Source organism: Bicyclus anynana, chromosome 8, assembly GCF_947172395.1.
Source record: "Bicyclus anynana chromosome 8, ilBicAnyn1.1, whole genome shotgun sequence".
NCBI classification, from domain to species: Eukaryota; Metazoa; Arthropoda; class Insecta; order Lepidoptera; family Nymphalidae; genus Bicyclus; species Bicyclus anynana.
This window is the reverse complement of record NC_069090.1, coordinates 13,729,903-13,750,567: the sequence shown is the minus strand read 5'-3', so window position 1 is coordinate 13,750,567 and position 20,665 is coordinate 13,729,903. Positions and strand designations below refer to the sequence as shown.

Sequence of the window (20,665 nt, the reverse complement as noted above, 5' to 3'; positions counted from 1 at the left end):
GATATTTTCTGTACTATACTTATAAACCTATAAACCTTTTTCTTAAATTAATTAAATTATTGCTAAAAACTTCATTAAAATCCGTTAAATAGTTTAAAAGATCTAAGTGAACGTTCAGCAGAAGCAACTTCATTTTATTCTATGTAAAGATATATTATTTTGTCTCAAACACCATATAATACAAAGAGACTTTGGTGTGACAATTAGGCTCTATAATTTTGAATCGCTTGTGGAATCATCTAGTAAAAGTATTTAAATTAAAATTGTATTTACTGAGTATTTACCAATTTTAATTTAAATACTTTTGCTAGATGATTTTTATCTGCTATTTGCTAAGAGAATAATTTACAGTCAGACCTACATTTACAGCAACCATTGTATTGGTATGTTTACTCACTTTATTGTACATTTCATTATTTCCACCTAAATTTCGTTCTATATATAACACCTCTTAATAACCTAGTTAATGCATTTGATATATCTAATTTACACTGCTACAACTCACTACTTAGTGATTTATCAAAAACATATTTTGACTTGTATTATTATTTGTTCTATGGCAAGTTACAATGATAGTGTTTTTCAGATTGCATGGGTATGGTGACAGTCGCCTGTATGATGTTCATAATACGTACTATTACCGTGAATCGCGGCAAATTTTCAAGATTGAAACGACTGTCACTCGCACCATTCTACATGAAACGAACTGTGGCATGGTATACTATTAGTAGTTCAATGTATGTACTTCCACAAAAAACGATATATTAAAAAGTGTGGGTAGTCCTGACGCAAATGGAGTTTGCTCTCAAGTTATTTAAACAGAAAACCATAAAATTTTCACAGTATAGAAATTGATATAAATCAAACTCCAAAATCAACTGCACAGGCACAGCGTTGAATGTCATACTTTACTGTTGTAACCTATGCAGAGGCATTTTATCTTCTATTTGGCGCATCGATGTCGTATGTACTCCGGGTCGTCTGTGATGGTGTCCGCGGAGGAGGAGGAGGGCAGCGAGCGCGGCTGCGGGAGGGAGTCGAACCGAGGGTCGTCCGCCAGCGCGCATATCAGGTCCACCAGGAGAGGCTGCGCGAGATTCTTAATTGCCTCTTGTCGAGCTACCTACATCAAATTGTTTAATGTTATTTACTGTTTAGAGCCGTGATAGCCCAGTGGATAAGACCTCTGCCTCCGATTCCGGAGGGTGTGGGTTCGAATCCGGTCCGGGGCATGCACCTCCAACTTTTCAGTTGTGTGCATTTTAAGAAATTAAATATCACGTGTCTCAATCGGTGAAGGAAAACATCGTGAGGAAACCTGCATACCAGAGAATTATCTTAATTCTTTGCGTGTGTGAAGTCTGCCAATCCGCATTGGGCCAGCGTGGTGGACTATTGGCCTAACCCCTCTCATTCTGAGAGGAGACTCGAGCTCAGCAGTGAACCGAATATGGGTTGATGACGACGACTGTTTATGTGACAGCCACAAACGTAGCTGAAGCGCGCGACAGCTACTTGTGGCCGGTAGTGGTCACTTGTGGTCGGTGGCTGGTACTTTTTAACCCATATATATACACTCGCGATTATGGTACTGCATGTACCATAATCGCGAGTGTATAAAAATGCAATCAGTAAAATTTTTGTATGTCTGTCTGTCTGTCTGTATGTTCTTTATAGAAACAAAAACTACTCGACGGATTTTAACGAAACTTGGTACAATTATTCTTCATACTCCTGTGCAGGTTATAGTAGGTATACTTTTCATCACGCTACGATCAATAGGAGCAGAGCAGTGAAGGGAAATGTTGAGAAAATGGGTGAAGTTACTCCATTATTTAAGCTTCCGTCGCCGTCGCATGGTCCCTACCATAGGGGTAGTAGGATAGGGGTAGGGTAGGAGTAAGGTAGGGGTAGGATACAGTAGGGTTAGGTGTAGTAGCAGGGTTTCACGCAGACGACGTTGCGGGCGTCCGCTGGTCTATAATAGTTGTTTAAAACAAAAACTATACCTCCAAGGGGTTAGGCAAAAAATTTGATGTAAGCTTTTCGACGGCTAGTAAGACGGCTTGACTTTTTCCGACATTCCGTCCGTCGCCTGCAGAATCGTTATCCGGCGACACGTTGCTCTGTAGGTTGTGTTTGTTTGTTTGTTTGTCTGTATTGCGTGCAGCCCGCATGTCACACACACTCACCAACTCAAAGTGATGGACGATCATCTTGAGCGCGTAGTCCTTGATGTCGGCGGCGCTCATGCGGTCCGCCGCCTGCAGGATCGCCAGCACCTTGTCCGGCGACACGTTGCTCTGTAGGTTGTGTTTGTTTGTTTGTTTGTCTGTATTGCGTGCAGCCCGCATGTCACACACACTCACCAACTCAAAGTGATGGACGATCATCTTGAGCGCGTAGTCCTTGATGTCGGCGGCGCTCATGCGGTCCGCCGCCTGCAGGATCGCCAGCACGTTGTCCGGCGACACGTTGCTCTGTAGGTTGTGTTTGCAGAATACTTGCAAGCGATTATTCGTGAAACCTGTTTAAGAATATCTTTTTCACTACTCTTGCTCAAAAACACTGTCATATTACCACTCCACAGCGGGGCTAAACAAGCATTTTAGCCTCTAGGGGCTAAAGTAATTTTGTTTTTTTAATTCTTGTCTGTTACGAGTACTAGCCAAGTACTAGCCTACTATAAAATGGAGGAGGTTTTATTTGAAAATGGAATCATTATAGGTAAGGCCCCGATTGTTTTGAAAAATAAATAAATAACTTTAAATTGGAATGAAATGCAGCGTTCTTGTCTGTGGAATGCATTTATTTTTTTATTTAATTTTTATTGAGTTGCGAATAGAGCGAGATTTAAAGACATGGAACATCCTTTACGGTGTAATACCTTTGCCTTTTTCTCATGTGAAAAAAATGAAATTAAAAAGCGAGAATTTAAAAAACAATTGGTGTGAATAATACACACTTGATTTTTTTAAGAAATTTATTGTAAATTTGTGACGGTAATTTATATATTGTCCAACATTAATTGTTATTGTTGTCTTTGTTGTCTTCATCTAGTAAGAATGGTGATCCTAATTTGGAGATGGATGAAATTTTCAATCTGTTACCATCAAAGTCGAGACGTATTTACTTAAATACCTACCTAGGTAAAGTGGAGAAAACAACAACTAATGGATTCACTTACGAAAGGAGTTTTTTAAACTATTATCATTATTCATCTTCACAGTAGTCGGAAATTATGTTGCCGGGCAAAAGCAACTCCCTTAATATCCAAAATTTTAGACTTTGTACATTTAATTTTCAATTAAAATAAATCATTGAATATTGTACTAAACTATTTTATTTTCTCGCAATCGTAGTGAAAAGCAGAGGGCTAAACCCATTATAAACTCGGTCTCTATTTAGGCGGCCCTCGCCTTCATCTCGGGCCCTAAAAATACCTCGTATATAATGGGTATTTTTAGCCCCTTGTATAACAATCTACTATTAAATATGTTAATGTGAAAGACTCAGAAATACCGACATTATTAAATTAAACAAAAAAATCAATGCGTCATTTGTGGGCGCCGTCGCGCGGCGCGGAGGCGTCTCTTTTATTCCAGAACAAGGATGAGTTTCAGGGCAAAACTACAATTCATATATAAAACATATTTTAGTAGGATCAATATTTAACATGTTCACTATTGATAAAATATAATCACGTGTAGTGAGTATAGCTTAGCTCAAGACACACTTTTAGTTATAGCTCAGACACACTTTTAGTCAATTATTAAAAAATCTTTTAATGTCGTCTCCATTTTTAGTGTTTTTTTCAGGAAGCTTACCTATTAGGCAAGAAGGTAATTTATAGTTATTATACGTCCTCTAACAACTGATTTTGTGACACGATTGAGGAGGTCTAAGGGCGGACGAAGTCACGGGCATCCGCCAGTTTTATTATATGTATACAAAAAAGCTCAGACCAATTATTGTATAGGACCTGCCTCGCTAGACGTTACTTTTCTGTCAAAGTATATGATCAACGATCTAATGCGATTATAAAAACTGTCTCTATAGTATCGATGTTAAATAGTTGTAATCGTGTTCGTCGGTTAAAGAGCTCTGTAAAAATATCTTTTTGTGTAATTGAATTGTGTAAAAAACGGGCAAAAACTTCTAGTTTAGTGTAAGATATATACCAAATCTAAGCTCGTTTTCTTCAGAAAATGACAGACAATTTTGTTCGTGACTATGAGTGCGATACAGGTCCTTCTATAATTGGTCTGAGACAAAAAAGTCATACCGTAATAAATGGGCGCTTGGAACAAATACAGCGAGTCCTCGGTGGGCATGTTGGTGTCGCCGTAGTACAGGTAGCGCAGCAGCGAGTCGAACGCCTCCTCCGACGGCACCGTGTTGCAGATGTGGACCTGCGCACGACAACACTGTACACGGAGAGCCAGCCACTGCCAGACCTTCGACATTTTATAAAAGCTGAAAGTTTGATAGCTTATGCTCTTATGATAAGTAAGTAGTAGCCAATAATGGAGTTTGGACTGTGATGGCTTTAGAGGTAGCAGGTTTTAAGGATTTTAACCCTTTTTGTTTTCCTCGGCATAATAATTATGAGAAATTATATTTCCAGTCTTCAGTCACTTAGCTTCGCGGCAACCCTTCGAAAAACACTATTGAATTTGAAACTTTAAGGGTCTCTAGCGAAGGTTTGCCATGAAGCCAAGTGTCTGGCGAATGGGGATATCATTTCTCTTAATATGTCGATAAAAATACTTTATACTTAGATGGTTGAGGGTCTGGATTCTTGACACCTGCTATCTCCCAGAGTCACCACAGTCCATAGTTGCTTACTTATGGTAAGAGCTGACAAATTTTCAGCTGACAATTCAAAAAATTTTTTTTGCAGAATGTAAATAAATAAACAAATACACCAGTTGTATACCGAGATGAAGTATTTATCACAGAATACATATTATGTACAAGTATTGTATATAATACGAGTGGGCCTGCAGTCACGTCCGCCAGCTCCGCGCCGCCCACGAGCACGCGCATGTCTCACACACTACACGTATAAATGCTCACATTGACCACGTTGTCGCGCGGCGAGAAGGAGCGGAACATGGCCTCGAAGTACGCGGCGCGCGCGGCGAGGATGGAGCGGTGCGCCGGCCGCGTCGCGCCCGCCACGCGCAGCGTCACGTCCGCCAGCTCCGCGCCGCCCACGAACACCGACATGTCCTGCTCCAGCGTCGTGCCTGCACCACAACCGATATACAACTTCATCGTATCAGCCGATATGATAGCCAACGAACGACAATGCTTCTCAGGCAACACAAACACAAGCTACACAGCGTCTTCGTCGGCGAAGACGAGGTCCCCGATATCTGACGTCACCCAGACGTGGGCTTTTTAACTCAAAATCTCGGGGGCGCCCGGACCGTTACACTCAGACTAAAACACCCTTCTTCTAAGCCAAGGTCCGAGTCTTAGAGGAGACGCCCTTAGAGAGTCGTTTCGTCCATCTACTCTGCTTCTGCCTTTGGGCCCCATCGCCCATCTGGCGATGCTTCTGCGCTCGCCGATGGACGTCCACTGTAGGACATAGGCCTTTTGTAGGAACTTCTAAACATCACGATCCTGAGCCGGCTGCATCCAGCTGGTGGTGGGTCGACCAACACTGCGCTTTCCAGTGCGGGGTTGCCGTACCAGCACCTTGGGACCCTCACGTCCATTGGCTCTTCGAACTATGTTCCCCGCCCATTGCCACTTTAGCTTCGCAACTCGTTGAGCTATGTCGGTGACTTTGGTTCTCCTGCGCATTCCCTCATTTCTGAATCGATTTCCGGGTGTAAGGGGAAGGCTAGTACCAGTCAGCCTCACCAGCTTGTGGTGCACCCTGCAGATGGGCTGATGAGGCTCTGGTGACTGACAAACAGATGGTCATTGGTCCGGTACCAGGACCTCCACGGAGGCCGTCAAAATCTAGCTCTGCGCTGACCAACCCGCAAATCTTTGTAAATGGATCGATTAACAACTTAATCTATTTTTTTCATTTCTTTTTCACAGTCAACTAAAATTAAAACTCAACTAAAACTCAAAGTATTGTTAAAGGGTTTTTACCACAAAGTATTGTTACTAATTTTGATACAAGTCACGCTACACCACTGTTCCTGCTGACTTTGTCAAGCGACTATGACAAAGTTGCTCATAAATAGCTCAGCCATTATGAACAGGCGATGGTAATAGTTATCTATGAATGTATTGACTAGGTTGCACAACAATAATATTTTTAAGTATTTTACAAGTTTATGGAAATTCTTGGCACAAGGACTATGGTGATGAAGATAACAAGTAAAGTAAAGTAAGTACGCACCCTGCACCTCCTCCTCCTGGTCGTGGTTGGGCGCCAGCTTGTGGTGCGGCTGGTGGCGACGCCGGATCACCTCCACCATCAGCTTCTGTTCCATCTCCTCGAACGCCGGCGACATCACTATCGCCGTGAAGTTGTAGTCCTTTACCACGAACCTGGTAACAAAATGTCACTTTTCAAGCATGTACATTGAACATATAATTTCTTATCCAAAGCAATAAAAAGAATATCAAATGGTGAAGGAAAAACCTCTCCCGCTCGTTCTAAAAGCATGATTTTGACGGCCCCCGTGGCCGTGGTATCCGCGGCGGATATATAAGACGGAGGTCCTGGGTTCGATCCCCAACTGGGCCGATTGAGGTTTACTTAATTGAGCCAGGTTTGACGATTACGATGATGATGACGATAATGATGACGATGATGATGATGATGAAGATGACGATAATGATGACGATGATGATGATGATGAAGATGACGATAATGATGACGATGATGATGATGATGATGATGAAGATGATGATGATGATGATGATGATGAAGATGATGATGATGATGATGATGAAGATGATGACGATAATGTCGACGATGATGATGACGATGAAGATGACGATGACGACGATGATGATAATGACGATAATGATGGCAATGACGATAATGATGGCAATGACGATGACGATGACGATAACGATGACAATGACGATTACACTGATGACGATAACGATGACGATGATGATGATGATGATGATGATGATGATGATGATGATGATGATGACGATGACGACGATGATGATAATGACGATAATGATGGCAATGACGATAATGATGGCAATGACGATGACGATGACGATAACGATGACAATGACGATTACACTGATGACGATAACGATGACGATGATGATGATGATGATGATGATGATGACGATGACGATGACGACACTGATGACGATGATGATGAGGATGACGATGACGATGATGATGACGATTACGACGATAATGATGACGATTACGATGATATTAATATTGATGCTGATGCTGATGATGATGATGAGTCGTCACCTCAAGCAGTACTCCTTGATGCACGTGAGGTTGGCGTGGTGCGCCGCGTGCAGCGCCTGGAGTACGTTGCTGTAGCACAGGTTGGCGCGCAGGTAGCGCGCGCACAGGCCGCGCAGCCGCGGGATGTTGAGCCGCAGCGCCAGCCGCAGCACCTCCATCACCAGCAGGATCGTCGCCGGAGAGGCCGGATCCTCATCTGAAATAGGCCTAATTTTCAACAAACTTCTGGTAGTATCCCTTTGGGCGAAACTGCCTAAACTGCAATTTACACATTAAAGCAATAATTTGATCTAATTTAGAGTGTGCTTGACTAGAAGATCACTTTTTATGCATGCCTTGAAGATGTTCAAATTTTACGTGGCCGGAATCATATGCTAGAAAAGTTTTGTTATGTGAATCATAAACGTGGATTGTGGATGCAAATAATTTATTTCCAATTGCCTGGATAAGGATCCGCAACGAAAATACCACCGTTCGCGACTTTTTACTGTTCTGTGGCAGAAAGGAGAAGGAGAAACAAGATGGTGGAGTTCCTGCACAAACTCTCTAAAGTATATTCGGTAAAAAACCGACAGATAATTTAATCAACATTGCAATTTTGTCACCGTCTACGGTTTATTACCAATGATCCTTCTAGCTCCGCGATTTATAGATTCTAATGCACGGTATTAAGCTGATATTTTGCAAAGCTGACTGCAGTACAAATTCTGACCTAAGCCTGTTAATAGTGAGACCTTGGGGTGTGAAAAGCTGCTTAAGCTCACTAAAGATTATCAGTTTTTTGGCGGCTATTATAGATTAGATGCATTTCCCGCAATTGAGGTGATAGTGATGCCCAAGAGCTCAGTTTGATCGCTAATTGGAACAGATATACCCTGGAAAGTCAAGATGAAGGGTAGATTATAAGGTAAAGGACCCAATTGTCGCCATCACAGAACAGAAAACGCTAAACGCTCGGGGAGAATGACTTGAGTGGAGAAAGGGAGTGTTAACTAGTTTTAAAAGACATCTCTAACCCTACATGCAAGGTCACAAGACTTCACTCAAGGTCGTTCTCTGCTACTCGGTGGTTTATTGGTAACATTCTTAATGGGAATTGTTAAACCTGACAGACTTTCATTCAATAATCGTGTTTTGCTCTTTTAATCCGCTTGTGATGTCAAACCGTATTTCCGACAGTGGTCGCCATCTTTAGGCTCATGTTAACCAAGGCCTCCCTGTTCAAGAATCTCAGCATCTTTGGCTCTATAGCTCGACATGAGATTGTCCGATTCTGTACTGTCATCGTCATAACCAAATATACCGGGATTAAGTATGCCGTTGATATGCAAAAGAAAAAGTGCCGAGGAGAGAGATAGATGCTTAAGGTACACCTGCATTGATATCCAAAAAATCAAGTAAAATGTAATTTTAACTATTTTCTGCAAATTTTTATGCTTCTTGTCTCTGTAAGAATTTCTACAACGAAAATGTAATATCAAAATTGTTCGAGCCAATCTCGAGTTATGCAAACATTTGGTGATTTATTTTAGAAAGACAAAATTTATAGTTAATATAACACCTTAACCTTTTTCTGTGGGATCTATTCTATCTGTGTAGATATAGTTCAGCACCATGCGGAAGGCTTCAGGGGTGGCTTCAGGCAGCTTCACCGTCAGCTTCGGGCGCGCCTTGTACGAGCATTCAGCTGTCGGTTCCTCTTCACCGGCCGCTATGCGCTTGGCTAATTCTTCGTTTGCCTCTCTTAAAAGCATAAACAAAAGGATGTAACTAAAGGATCAAAATGTAAAATGGAGTATTGAAAGTTTATCATTGCTGAGACATTCTGGTTTCCTAAGAAACCGATTGAATAGAAAACTTTTTAAGAAAACTAATTTTGCAGAGAAGGTAGGATAAAGATTGGATAAGCAAATCTAATGATATTACTACTATCTATACATGGTATTATAAGGAGGTAAAGTGTGTGAGTGTTTGTTAGGCTGTAGGGCGTAATCTTTAGATCAAACGAACCAATTTTAAAAATGATACATTTTATCCCAGCATTTCAACAGGAATGGAACTACGCGGGTGAAAGCACGGGGCGACTGTTAGTATGCCATAAAAAATTAGGAAAGCACTGAGGGTAGTTCACAAAAATATGCTGCTCACTTGATCTTAGCTCGTAGGTACTGCGAGCGCGCGGCGAGCATCGCCTGGTGCGCGAACACGGCGGTCTGGTCGGCGCCCACCAGCAGCGTGACGTCACAGAACTGCTGCGACTTGAGGATGCGACCGAAGTCGTCGTGCAGCGTGCAGCGAGGGTAGTTCGACAACTGCAAATTGTCATTAAGCCATTAAATACCAGATGGAATATAGCCATACACCTACACTAGCTGACGCCGCGCGGTTTCACCCGCGTGGTTCCCGTTCCTGTAGTAATGCGGGGTTAATATATAGCCTGTAGCTTTCCTCGATAAATGGGCTATCTAACACTGAAAGATATTTTCAAATCAGACCAGTAGTTCCTGAGATTAGCGAGCTCAATCAAACAAACAAACCCTTCAGCTATATAATATTAGTATAGATTTTGTCTTATTGTTTAGAAAACGTAAGGTGAACCGGTTATAAGCTAAAAATAAGATATCAAAAACCAGCAAGAATTAAGGGAGTGTAGGTTAAGAGAATGGTAAAAATAAAGCAGTTGTAGATGGATTCAAGGGTGTGCGTAGCGTGGCGCAGTGGTATGCGTAGTGGACTTACAAGATGGAGGTCCTGAGTTTGATCCCCGGCTGGACTGATTGAGGTTTTCTTAATTGGTCCAGGTCTGGCTGGTGGGAGGCGGCTAGTTACCACCCTACCGGCAAAGACGTACTGCCAAGCAATTTAGCGTTCCGGTGCGACGTAGTGTAGAAACCGAAAGGAGTGGATTTTCATCTTCCTCATAACAAGTTAGCCCGCTTCCTTAGATTGCATCATTACTTACCAGGAGAGATTTAGTCAAGGGCTAACTAGTGATAAATAAAAAAAAAAATGAGAGCGTGAGTTAAAGGAATCGATACTAATATTATAAAGCTGAAGAGTTTGTTTGAACGCTCTAATTTCAGGAACTACTGATCCGATTTGAAAAATTCTTTCAGTGTTAGATAGCTCATTTATCGAGGAAGGCCATAGGGTATTTTATCCCCGTATTCCTACGGGAACGTGAACCAGGGGGTGAAACCGCGCGGCGTCTACTAGTCGTATGTATATAGCAGCTGTAGATGGATGTGTGGCAAACGACAAATTTTAATTTCTACATATTTGTTTAATTTTTTTTTTTTTTTTTGTGACATGTTTAACTTTTGCTGGTATTTATTATTCTAATTATTACTATTGAATATAATTTGGATTGTCCACACTAATTATTTAATAATAAATTTCTGTAAAATGTAAATAGTATATTGTAAATATTAAATGAAGTCTAATAGGTTCAAATAATTTAAAAACACAGTAATTTGCTTGCCAAATAGGCAAGATACATATACAAATGACGTATGGAGCGGAAACGTGGACACTGACGATTGGCCTTATCCACAAATTTAAAGTCGCTCAGTGAGCTATGGAAAGGGCTATGTTAGGAGTCTCTCTGAAGGATAAAATCCGGAACGAGGAAATCCGTAGGAGAACGAAAATAATTGATGTAGCCCAAAGGATTAGCAAACTGAAGTGGCAGTGGGCGGGCCATATCTGCCGTAGAACAGATGGCCGCTGGGGCAGACGTGTTCTGGAGTGGAGACTACTAGCAAACGCATTGTAGGACGTCCTCCAGCTAGATGGTCCGACGACATCAAGAAGGTAGTGGGAAGTGGCTGAGGTATGCGGAGGATCGTGTGTGGTGGCGCGCTCTCGGAAAGGCCTATGTCCAGCAGTGGACGAATACAGGCTGTTGATGATGACATATACAATTTGCATCAACCTACGACCTGTAGGTTGTGTGATTGATTGATTGACAGTCTCGTAGTACCTGGAAGCGGTAGAGGTCGCCGCTGCGCACGTTGTTGTCGACGGTGCCGCCGAAGATGTACATGGCGTCGCCCACCACAGCGCCCGCGTGGAACAGCCGCCCCGACGGGATCTGGGACTCCGCAGCGGGATGCACCACTGACCTGGGCAGAAATTGTATTTTTTCAAGTTAATTATTGAAGAGTGATAGCACAGTGGTTCTGACTTCTCCCTTCGATTCGGAGGGCTTAGATTGGAATCATGTCCGGGACATGCACTTCCAACTTTTCAGTTACGATTATGTGCCTTTTAAGAAATTACATATCACATGTCTCAAACAGTGCAGGAAAATTATTGTTAGGAAATCTGCATATTTAAGAATTTATTTCATTCACTATGTTTGCGAATAGGGGAAAGAATGCGTGGAATGGAAGATGAAGGATACACTCACTTGTACGTTTGCGTCGCTCACGTCGCTGCATAATTGCGTTTGGGTCCAGTTCACCAAACACTTCACTGCGTTTATATAATCCGGGAATACCGGGACGGGAGCGTTTACAACGTCGAGTGCACCCGAATATCACTTAATGTCGCGTGGAGTCTACTTAGTGTTCATTTTGTAAGTGCGTGATCGGGACAGATATAGGATAAATGATGGTGTTGGAAAGGGATAAGTGATAAGATTGCCTTTTGGCGCAAACACACTATGTGTGTGAAGTCTGCCTAACCCATTTCATTCTGAGAAGAGACTTATGCTCAATAATGACGAATACGAACGAATATAAGTATTATAATTTAAGTTGATCATGATAAGATTGATTATTGAAATATTTGCAGGATGTACTCCATGGACATCCGGCTCCGAGCTCCACTATAGCAGGTATTCCGTGCACAGGCGGGTCTACCGTAGCCTCAGACCAACTATTGTATAGGACCTGCCTCGCTAGATGTTACTTTTCTGTCAAAGTATATGATCAATGATCTAATGCGATTATAAAAGCTGCCTCTATAGAATCGATGTTAAATAGTTGTAATCATGTTCGTCGGTTAAAGAGCTCCGTAAAAATACTTTTATGTGTAGTTGAATGGTGTAAAAATCGGACAAAAACTTACTATGTTTATGATATATACAAAATCTAAGATCGTTTTCCTCAGAAAATGACAGACAATTTTGTTTGTGACTGTGAGTTCGATACAGGTCCTTCTATAATGGGGATGATGACTAGGTTTGAATATATTGATTTTAATGATACATTCGGGTAAATGAGGTCAATGTTAACTAATCTATACTAATATTATAAAGAGGTAAAGTTTGTAAGTTTGTAAGTTTGTCACATTTTTTAAATGGGGTAATCTTCGGAACTACTGGTCCGATTTCAAAAATAAAGAATTTTTGAAATCCCAGTAGAATGCTACATTATCGGGGAGTGCTATAGGCTATATTTTATATTGGTATCATATAAATTAGCCGAGTTATCACAGTTTTTGTCATACAGGTCGGACTGAAAACCTTTTAAACAGACTTATTCGCATGCGCTGCCTTAACCATTGTGTAAAATTGAAATTAATGTATGGAGACTTTATGTATCTTTAAAAGTTCTACAAAAAAGTCCGCGACGCCATATATCTATCTTCTATATATTAGCAGTTATAGTACCTTTTGTGTTTTAAAAATTATTAATTTTATATACTTAGGTTTACGTCATTATTTATACAATTAAACTTTAATCCTTATTAAAATAAATTATTTAATAATCACAAGGATATTATGGAGATAAGACTTGCCCTTTACAGTATGTTAATTACTTAAATAGTTTCGGAGATAATACAAAATTTCTAAAATACGCAGAAATTCCGCTATATGACGCCCGGCGCTTTCATTTACGTAGTTCCCGTTCCCGTGTGAATATGGGGATCAAACATAGCCTATGACACTCGCAAATAACGTAGCTTTCTATTGGTAAAACAATTTTCCAAATCGGTCCAGTAGATCCAGAAATTACCTCCTACAACCATACGAACTTTACCTCTTTATATTATTAGCATAGAAGTCTCTATTTCTCTCATCATCATGTCATACCACCACTCTCGAAGGACTGGACCAATTTTGCTAAGGGTAGGAGTAAGATAGAGAAGTTAAAGGGTAGGGTAGGGTACGGGTAGGGAAGCGTAGGGGTAGTGTAGGGGTAGGGTAGGTTTAGGGCCGGGTTTAGGGTAGTGGTAGGGTAGGGGTAGAGGTAGGGTAGTGGTAGGGTAGAGGTACGGGTAGGATAGCGAAGTGGTAGGGTAGGGGTAGGATAGGCGTGAGATAGGGGTACGGGTGGGATAGGGGTAGGAAAGGGATAGGGTACGGGGAGGGTAGGGGTAGGGGTAGAATGGTAGGGTAGGGGTAGGGGTAGGGTAAGGTAGGGTGGGGGTAGGGTAGATGTAGGGGTTGGGTAGGGTAGGGTTGGGGTAGTGGTAGGGTAGGGGTAGGGTAGGGTAGGGGTAGTAGTAAAGTTGACATCGAAATTTACGCGGACGAAGTCGCGGGCGTCCGCTAGTTTATACATAAAAAGCAAAGATTGACTGGATATTTGCAAAATAAATAAGATTATAAAATTTCAAAATCTATCAAAAATATTCTATCGTAATTAGATGAAAATTCATACAGTTTTAGCTTCCTTACATTAAATGTGATATTTTTTAATACATGAACTATAAACATAAACGCAGAAATAACAAAGATATTAGTAATTTTGATAAACGCCCATACAAATCTGACGATCATTAATTGCCTACGACGTCATAAGTTCGTACCATTTTGTATGGGGCGTTTTTCAGGGATCCGCGGCAGCGCCGCAAATCTGACCCTTTAAATCCCTGTAGCTCCGAAAGTAATGATCGCAGATACCCTGTTACTTTTACAAAATTGCTTTACTATTAGTATACTCTTAATTTATATACAATTTAAAAAACTGTCATCATCCCTATTGGTCTGAGACCGTAGCAGCTGCAAGGTGCACAAGCGAGTCACACACACGTACCACATCTGCGTGTCGAGGTCGTAGCAGTGCAGGTCGGAGGGCAGCGTGCTGTCGGCCGCGCCGCCGAACACGTAGAGGTGGCGCGCGTGGTGCAGCATGACGTGCCCGTAGCGGCGCGCCGGCGCGGGGCCCGCGCTGCGCAGCAGGTGCTCCGTGCACACGCGGCTCCACCTGCAAGCAACGCATCATTTTTTTTTTTTTCTATTATCCTCGTGCGATCAGTCGACAGACTAAGAGCAGAGAAAAACTGATAGATGTAACAGAGCAAAAAAAAATCTTGTCTTTTTTTATTTAATGACAAATTTTTTTTTGTTCAGTTACATCTATCAGTGATCAGTCGCTTGACAATAAACTGAAAAGGTCACTTAGCGACCATTAAGCACACCATTAAGCGACTCTTCGTGTTGTGGTCCTTTTTTCGGGTATTACTGTCCACCACATAATTCATCCACAGTGGATCGCTTTAGCCTTTTGGTTTTACCAGGCGTGATAAGCAATTTGGCAAGACTATTTGTGTGTTCTTGTAGTCTGTTTTTGTGTTTTATGGCGTTCTTTGTTATTTCTTCCTTGACTGTCGGCATTTCAAGATACTCATGCATGTCTGCTGTTTTGGTGAACCAGGGGGCGTTTAGTATTGTGCGGAATACTAGGTTCTGGTATCTCTGGAGTATTTCTATATTGGAGTGACTGGATGTGCGCCACAGCTCCAAGCCATAGGTTCAGATTGGTTTTAAAACAAGTTAGTTGGTCCTTGACTTTTTTTTTTTTGATTGTGTGTGTTACTCATTGGACAAGAATACCGCTTTCGTATTCGACGTAAGAGCATATCAGCAGATTAATAGATACTACGTATATAACGCAGCATGGACTTGTACATTATGAAATATATAATAACGTGGTATAATTTAGGGATACAATTCGAAGCCCTCGAAAGAATGTCAAACAGGGACTATAATATTATTTCAAATTGACGCATAGCAGCGAAAAACAATATGGCTGACGCCCTTTGCCACCGCTGACTGTCCCCTACCGTTCAACGAACCAAGACCGACAATCCACGAGAACAATGTCGGCAAGAATACTAGATGGCACACAAATGTGGAATGTTGAGTCAACTATTATTGTTCCGATAGTTGTTTCAGTCAATGGTCTTATAGCGAAAAGCTCAGATTCTTGAGACGGCGCGTATTGTGAGGAGGTTCCTCACTCTGGAGCCCTGACCACCGGTTGCTTGGGCACTCAAATGTCCCGCAGCGGGAGGGTGAATTTTTTTTATAAATTTTTAATAATGTTTTGTATTTTATACTTATATTGTTAAAAATTAAAAATAAAGAAGTAATAAATAAATGAGAGGACTAGATGGCACTGATGTTCCAAAGGGTTATCTTCATTGTCGTGTCTTATGCTTCTTAATGGGACCTCAGCGGTCATCAGGGGGTTTGGACGAGCGCAGAAGTATTGCCTGTAATGGCCAGAGGCAGTAGCAGAATAGATGACCAGAACAACTTTCTGCGTCTCCTCTGAGACTCGGACCTCGGCTTAGAGGGCTATTCTGGAAGGGTATTTTGTCCTGAGTGCGTTGCTCCGAGGTCACGACTTGTACTAGCAGACAAATAAGCAACGACACTCACGTGTGCGACTCGAAGTCGAACTGGAAGAGCGCGTTGGTGATGTTGGCGCCGCTCTGTCCGCTGAACACGAACATCCGCCCGCGTGCCACCGCCACGGGGAAGTTGCAGCACGTGGGCGGACACTCGCCCTTCTGCTCCACGTGCTCCCACTGGTGATTCTCCCCCTGGGGGGTTACAACCATAAATTTATCATTTCTTATTGAATTACTAACAGTGTTGATATAAAAAAATTGGTCTGCTTTAGACCCTCAGACCAATTACCATTGGACCTGGCTGGTAGGCATTACCCCACAATCTAAAGTGTCTATAGAATCGATGTTTCACCGTGTTAAAATTACACGTTCGTATTATGATTTGTGTGTGTAGTGTAAGGACACAGGATATATTAATTAATGTTAAATATGTTTGATGTGTGAGTTTACTTCGTCCCCCTCAAAAAATTATAGACAGTTTTGTTGGTGAATTTAAGTGTGATACAAGTCCAACGTCTCTAGCTCTGCCTCTCAACAACCGTTCGCCTCGCCCACTTACACTTTTCGTAACGCCCGATTATTTCCCGATTAAAGCGTGCGTAAGATAAGTTTTACTTGGGAAGGCAACACAAGAGGTGAAGGTGAGGGTTGGCTAGTTGAAAAGGAGAGTCACTTGACCTTGATCCTTTCAGAATGCAAAAACTAAACAATTTATTATAAACAAAAATTACAACACAAAACATTATTGCAAAAAATCACTAACGCGACTGGCAGCGTGACGGTGTCTACGCTGCCTAACAAACAAGCTCAAGTCATCAAACACCCCTTATTTATACCAACACTGATACATCCCCTCCACAATAACATAAATAATGAATGTTAACACCATATGTAATCGAGGAACTTGTAACACTAGTGCAACAAGATCTATATAGGCAATTTTCAAATTATTTGAGAAAAAAATTAAGAACTTACCACTAAATTAATAGTCCACATGTCATTCAACCGCGCATTCCCATCATACCCGGCAAATATCCACAGTTTGTCGTCATACACAGCGGCGCCGTGCGCTGATCGTGGCACTGGCTCCCTACACAAAATATTTAAATCTATTAATTTATAACCTAGAGCCGTGATAGCCCAGTGGATATGACCTCTGCCTCCGATTCCGGAGAGTGTGGGTTCGAATCCGTTTTTCTAACTTTTCAGTTGTGTGCATTTTAAAAAATTAAATATCACGTGTATCAAACGATGAAGGATGTCTCGTCTTGAAGAACTCTTGTCTTGAAGTTGTCTAAGTTATAAATTAGCATAAGACTATTTGATAGTGTTTTTGTAACTCCTGTGGCCTAACATAAGACCAACAATCAGACCAATATATCTTGTAAAAATAAAAAGATAAATATCAACCAGTAGAGGCGGAAATATCACTATCTCTTTTGTTTAATTGGGAAGAAAGAGATGAAACTGGGACAACTCTACTGCTATTGGTTGATATTTCTCTACATCTCTCTAGAGAAGCTAGGCCTACTAATTGAACAATAACTCTGTTTAGTGCAATAATTCTTGAATAATTGAGTCTTTTTACTATCAATATATAGGATGGAAATATGTATTTATATAAATTGATAATTATAGAATTATAAACAATAATCATTTATATAATATATTTTATATTTTTAATATAAGATAAACATACTGGCCAGTAAATTTCCACTGTATCCATTGAGCAGTTGGGAATTTGTATTCAAACAAATCATTTTTATTGGTCAAGTTAGAGTTTGCTAATATATCTCCTGTGTAACCACCAAACACAAACATTGAAGATCTGTGTACCTGCAAAATGTAATAAAGAAATATAATAAACAGATATAAAAACGAGGTAAAGTTTGTGAGATTATGAGGTATGTAGAATAATTATTTTTCTGACCAATTTTGAAAATTCTTTAAGCTTTAGAAAGGCATATTATTTGTGAGTATCATAAGCTATATATTTTACCCCTATGTAACTGAACTACACTAAAGCTGAAGAGTTTGTTTGTTTATTTGTTTGTTTTGTTGAATGCGCTAATCTCAGAAACTACTGGTCTGATTTGAAAAATTCTTTCAGTGTTAGATAGCCTATTTATCGAGGAAGGCTTTAAATATATATTTTCCCCATATTTCTATGTTAACAGGAACCACGTGGGTGATAACGGTGATATTAAAAACCTACAAGGTGATTTACTTGTGAACCCAGCAAGATCCTACATAGAAGGATCCACATACAACAGCCAATCTCATGGCCAAGTGTGGAAACAACCTAGTAGGAAGAATAAGAAGAAGTAATTTACTCACCACAGCAGAATGATGGTATCTTGGTGCAGGTGCAATCCCCATACACAGTGTCTTTGTCCACGATTTTTCTTTGATGTCAAACCTGATTAGATCATTTAGCATGGACTTGCCGTTGTCACCACCAAACACATAGATGGCATCCTTGTAAGCAATAGCTGTGTGTTTACTCCTCCTGTAAATTTGTTTACAAAATGACTGAGTGCAAGGTTTAACTGTTACTTTAGTAATTATGTTTACTGATATACTTAAAGCATTGAACAGGAGGCTTTGAGGTCCTTTACTAAAGCCAAACTTGTTGTGAAATATGATGTAAAATATATACTTAAAAGTATTTACACCTAATAATAATTTTAATTAACTTATTCCTAAATTAAGTACAATAAATTGGAATTAACAAGCTTGGAATAATTAGAAATACTTAATATCTTTTAAATAACATGACACAAAAAAAAAAACAATTCATAATTATAAATAAATTATGTATGAAAAATGACATGCATAATATTCTACTTAAATTTTTAATGTTCATAAACATTTCACATCAAGATTATATAATGATTTATTTATTTTGCTATCATCCTCGAAAATTCGACGAACCCATGCGACAACGTCACCCAGGTCCAATAAAATACTCTCTACGTATGTTTCACCCCGAAACCGGAGCATCCTCAGGAGATGTTGACTCTACAACGTGCAATTGCAAAGTATCTTCTATCCAATATTTCACATCAAGTTTGGCTTTAGTATAGTAGTTCTGTTTATGAATAAGACTATTAAGCTCTACAAGGTCTACAGCGACGGGCTTGTACAGGCTGTGAGGTCCTAGGTTCAATATCCCACATGCTTGGAAAAGTGCTAGCTTGCGTAGCATCAGTGGAGATATTTATCAAGTGTTTTTCAGATAGCATGGTGCGGGTGACAGTCCCCTGTATGACATTCATAATACATACTATTATCATGAATTGTGGCAAACTTTCAAGAGTGAAATGAACTGTCATCTGCACCATCCTACATGAAACAAACTGTACATATTAAACATACAAATTAAATTATGCAAAATAGAAAACTCATTCTATTATTTATATATATTACAGGTTTGTACTAGGTTCTAGGTAGGTAGTGCATTTATACATTTAAAAATTATGTGCCACTGCATGACTATTATATGAGAAATTAAAAAAAAATATTTAAGATAAGAAAAACTTTTCTTCAATTAAGTATTGCTTTTGAGCTCAGCTCCATTCCAAATGCTTACACTTAAGTCAGCACCACCTATAAAAATACTCTTAAAGCTACTGCTTCTTACCAATTATTATCACCATTTCTTATAATATTAATGTGGCCATAAATAAAAAAAAGAGATGGCAAATATTCTTTTTAAAAAAACTAATTATAACTAACTAACCTTTCAAAAGTGCTTGTAAACTAAGCCTAATTGAAATAAATGAATATTGACTATTGACTATACCTGGCACCAACAAACTCGTAGCATTCAGACATGCGCTTCCATTTGTGAACAGTTTCAAAGGGACCAAACTCCATCCTCAAACTTATGTCTAGCTCGTTTGGATTTCGAAGTTGCTCTGTTATCAACTTTTCAATATTTTGCATCTTTTTCTCCAGTGCAATGTTGAATTAGAACTTTTGGCTAAAACATCAATGTTGAATCTACAACTGCTGTGCTAAAAACAAATCATAAGTCTGTATGCAAAGGGTTGAGAAGCTTATTTAAAATAAGACAAATCACTTTACTGAAGTTAGCATTGCGAAAATGAAATAGATCGTAAAGAAATCAGGACATCAGGAAATTAGAAAAATAATCCAGAGCAAAGCAATAGGAAATCTCAAAATAAACCACGTACAAAGGAAATAGGTCGCAGACTTTTTATTATTGTACAGTTCTTTGACTTCGTTTGTAAGGTATAATATAGAATTTTGTGATTATGGCACTATAGGATAGTCCTTATTAGTTGTTGAGTTGAATTTCATTTCATTTAAATAAATCTTAAAACGTACTGAATCGCCGCAAACACCAACAAAAACACAGCTTTGTACATTTACTTTGCATTTGCAGTTTACAATTAACAATTTTTTTTACATTGATTGATTTACAATACAAAATAGCTAGGAGTTTGACACTGACAGTTGACACTTGACAGTCTGTCTGTGACAGTGACAATCACAGATGGTTAAAAAAATATAGTGAGTAGTGACAACTGACGGGCCGTGAAAGAGAGCGGTAAAATATAAATACAAAAGTGAGTTTTAGAAATGAATTTTAAATAGACGTGGTAGGCCTTTGATCGTGGCTCTTTT

The 20,665-nt window shown here is 40.1% G+C and overlaps 1 protein-coding gene across 8 annotated transcripts; it reads right to left on the bottom strand.

Annotated features, from left to right (window-relative positions):
• Positions 1-88: 88 nt before the first annotated feature.
• On the bottom strand, positions 89-20,509 carry LOC112051558 (leucine-zipper-like transcriptional regulator 1 homolog). Of its 8 annotated transcripts, none has more exons than XM_052882774.1 (16): positions 20,212-20,458; positions 19,818-20,031; positions 18,350-18,521; positions 17,712-17,848; positions 16,988-17,102; positions 16,041-16,204; positions 14,410-14,580; positions 11,406-11,547; positions 9,572-9,735; positions 8,991-9,166; positions 7,424-7,619; positions 6,371-6,522; positions 5,080-5,252; positions 4,286-4,412; positions 2,193-2,527; positions 89-1,123 (listed from the first exon to the last, which is right to left on the bottom strand). In XM_052882774.1, the coding sequence occupies exons 2-16, from the start codon at positions 19,958-19,960 to the stop codon at positions 944-946; spliced, it is 2,547 nt and encodes an 848-aa protein (XP_052738734.1). In that variant the 5' UTR covers positions 19,961-20,031; positions 20,212-20,458; the 3' UTR covers positions 89-943. The 8 variants fall into 8 exon arrangements, with proteins under 8 accessions (XP_052738734.1, XP_052738735.1, XP_052738733.1 ...); XM_052882775.1 differs by having other exon boundaries at positions 89-1,119; XM_052882773.1 differs by lacking the exon at positions 89-1,123 and having other exon boundaries at positions 1,942-2,527; positions 19,818-19,997; positions 20,366-20,490.
• Positions 20,510-20,665: the final 156 nt, after the last annotated feature.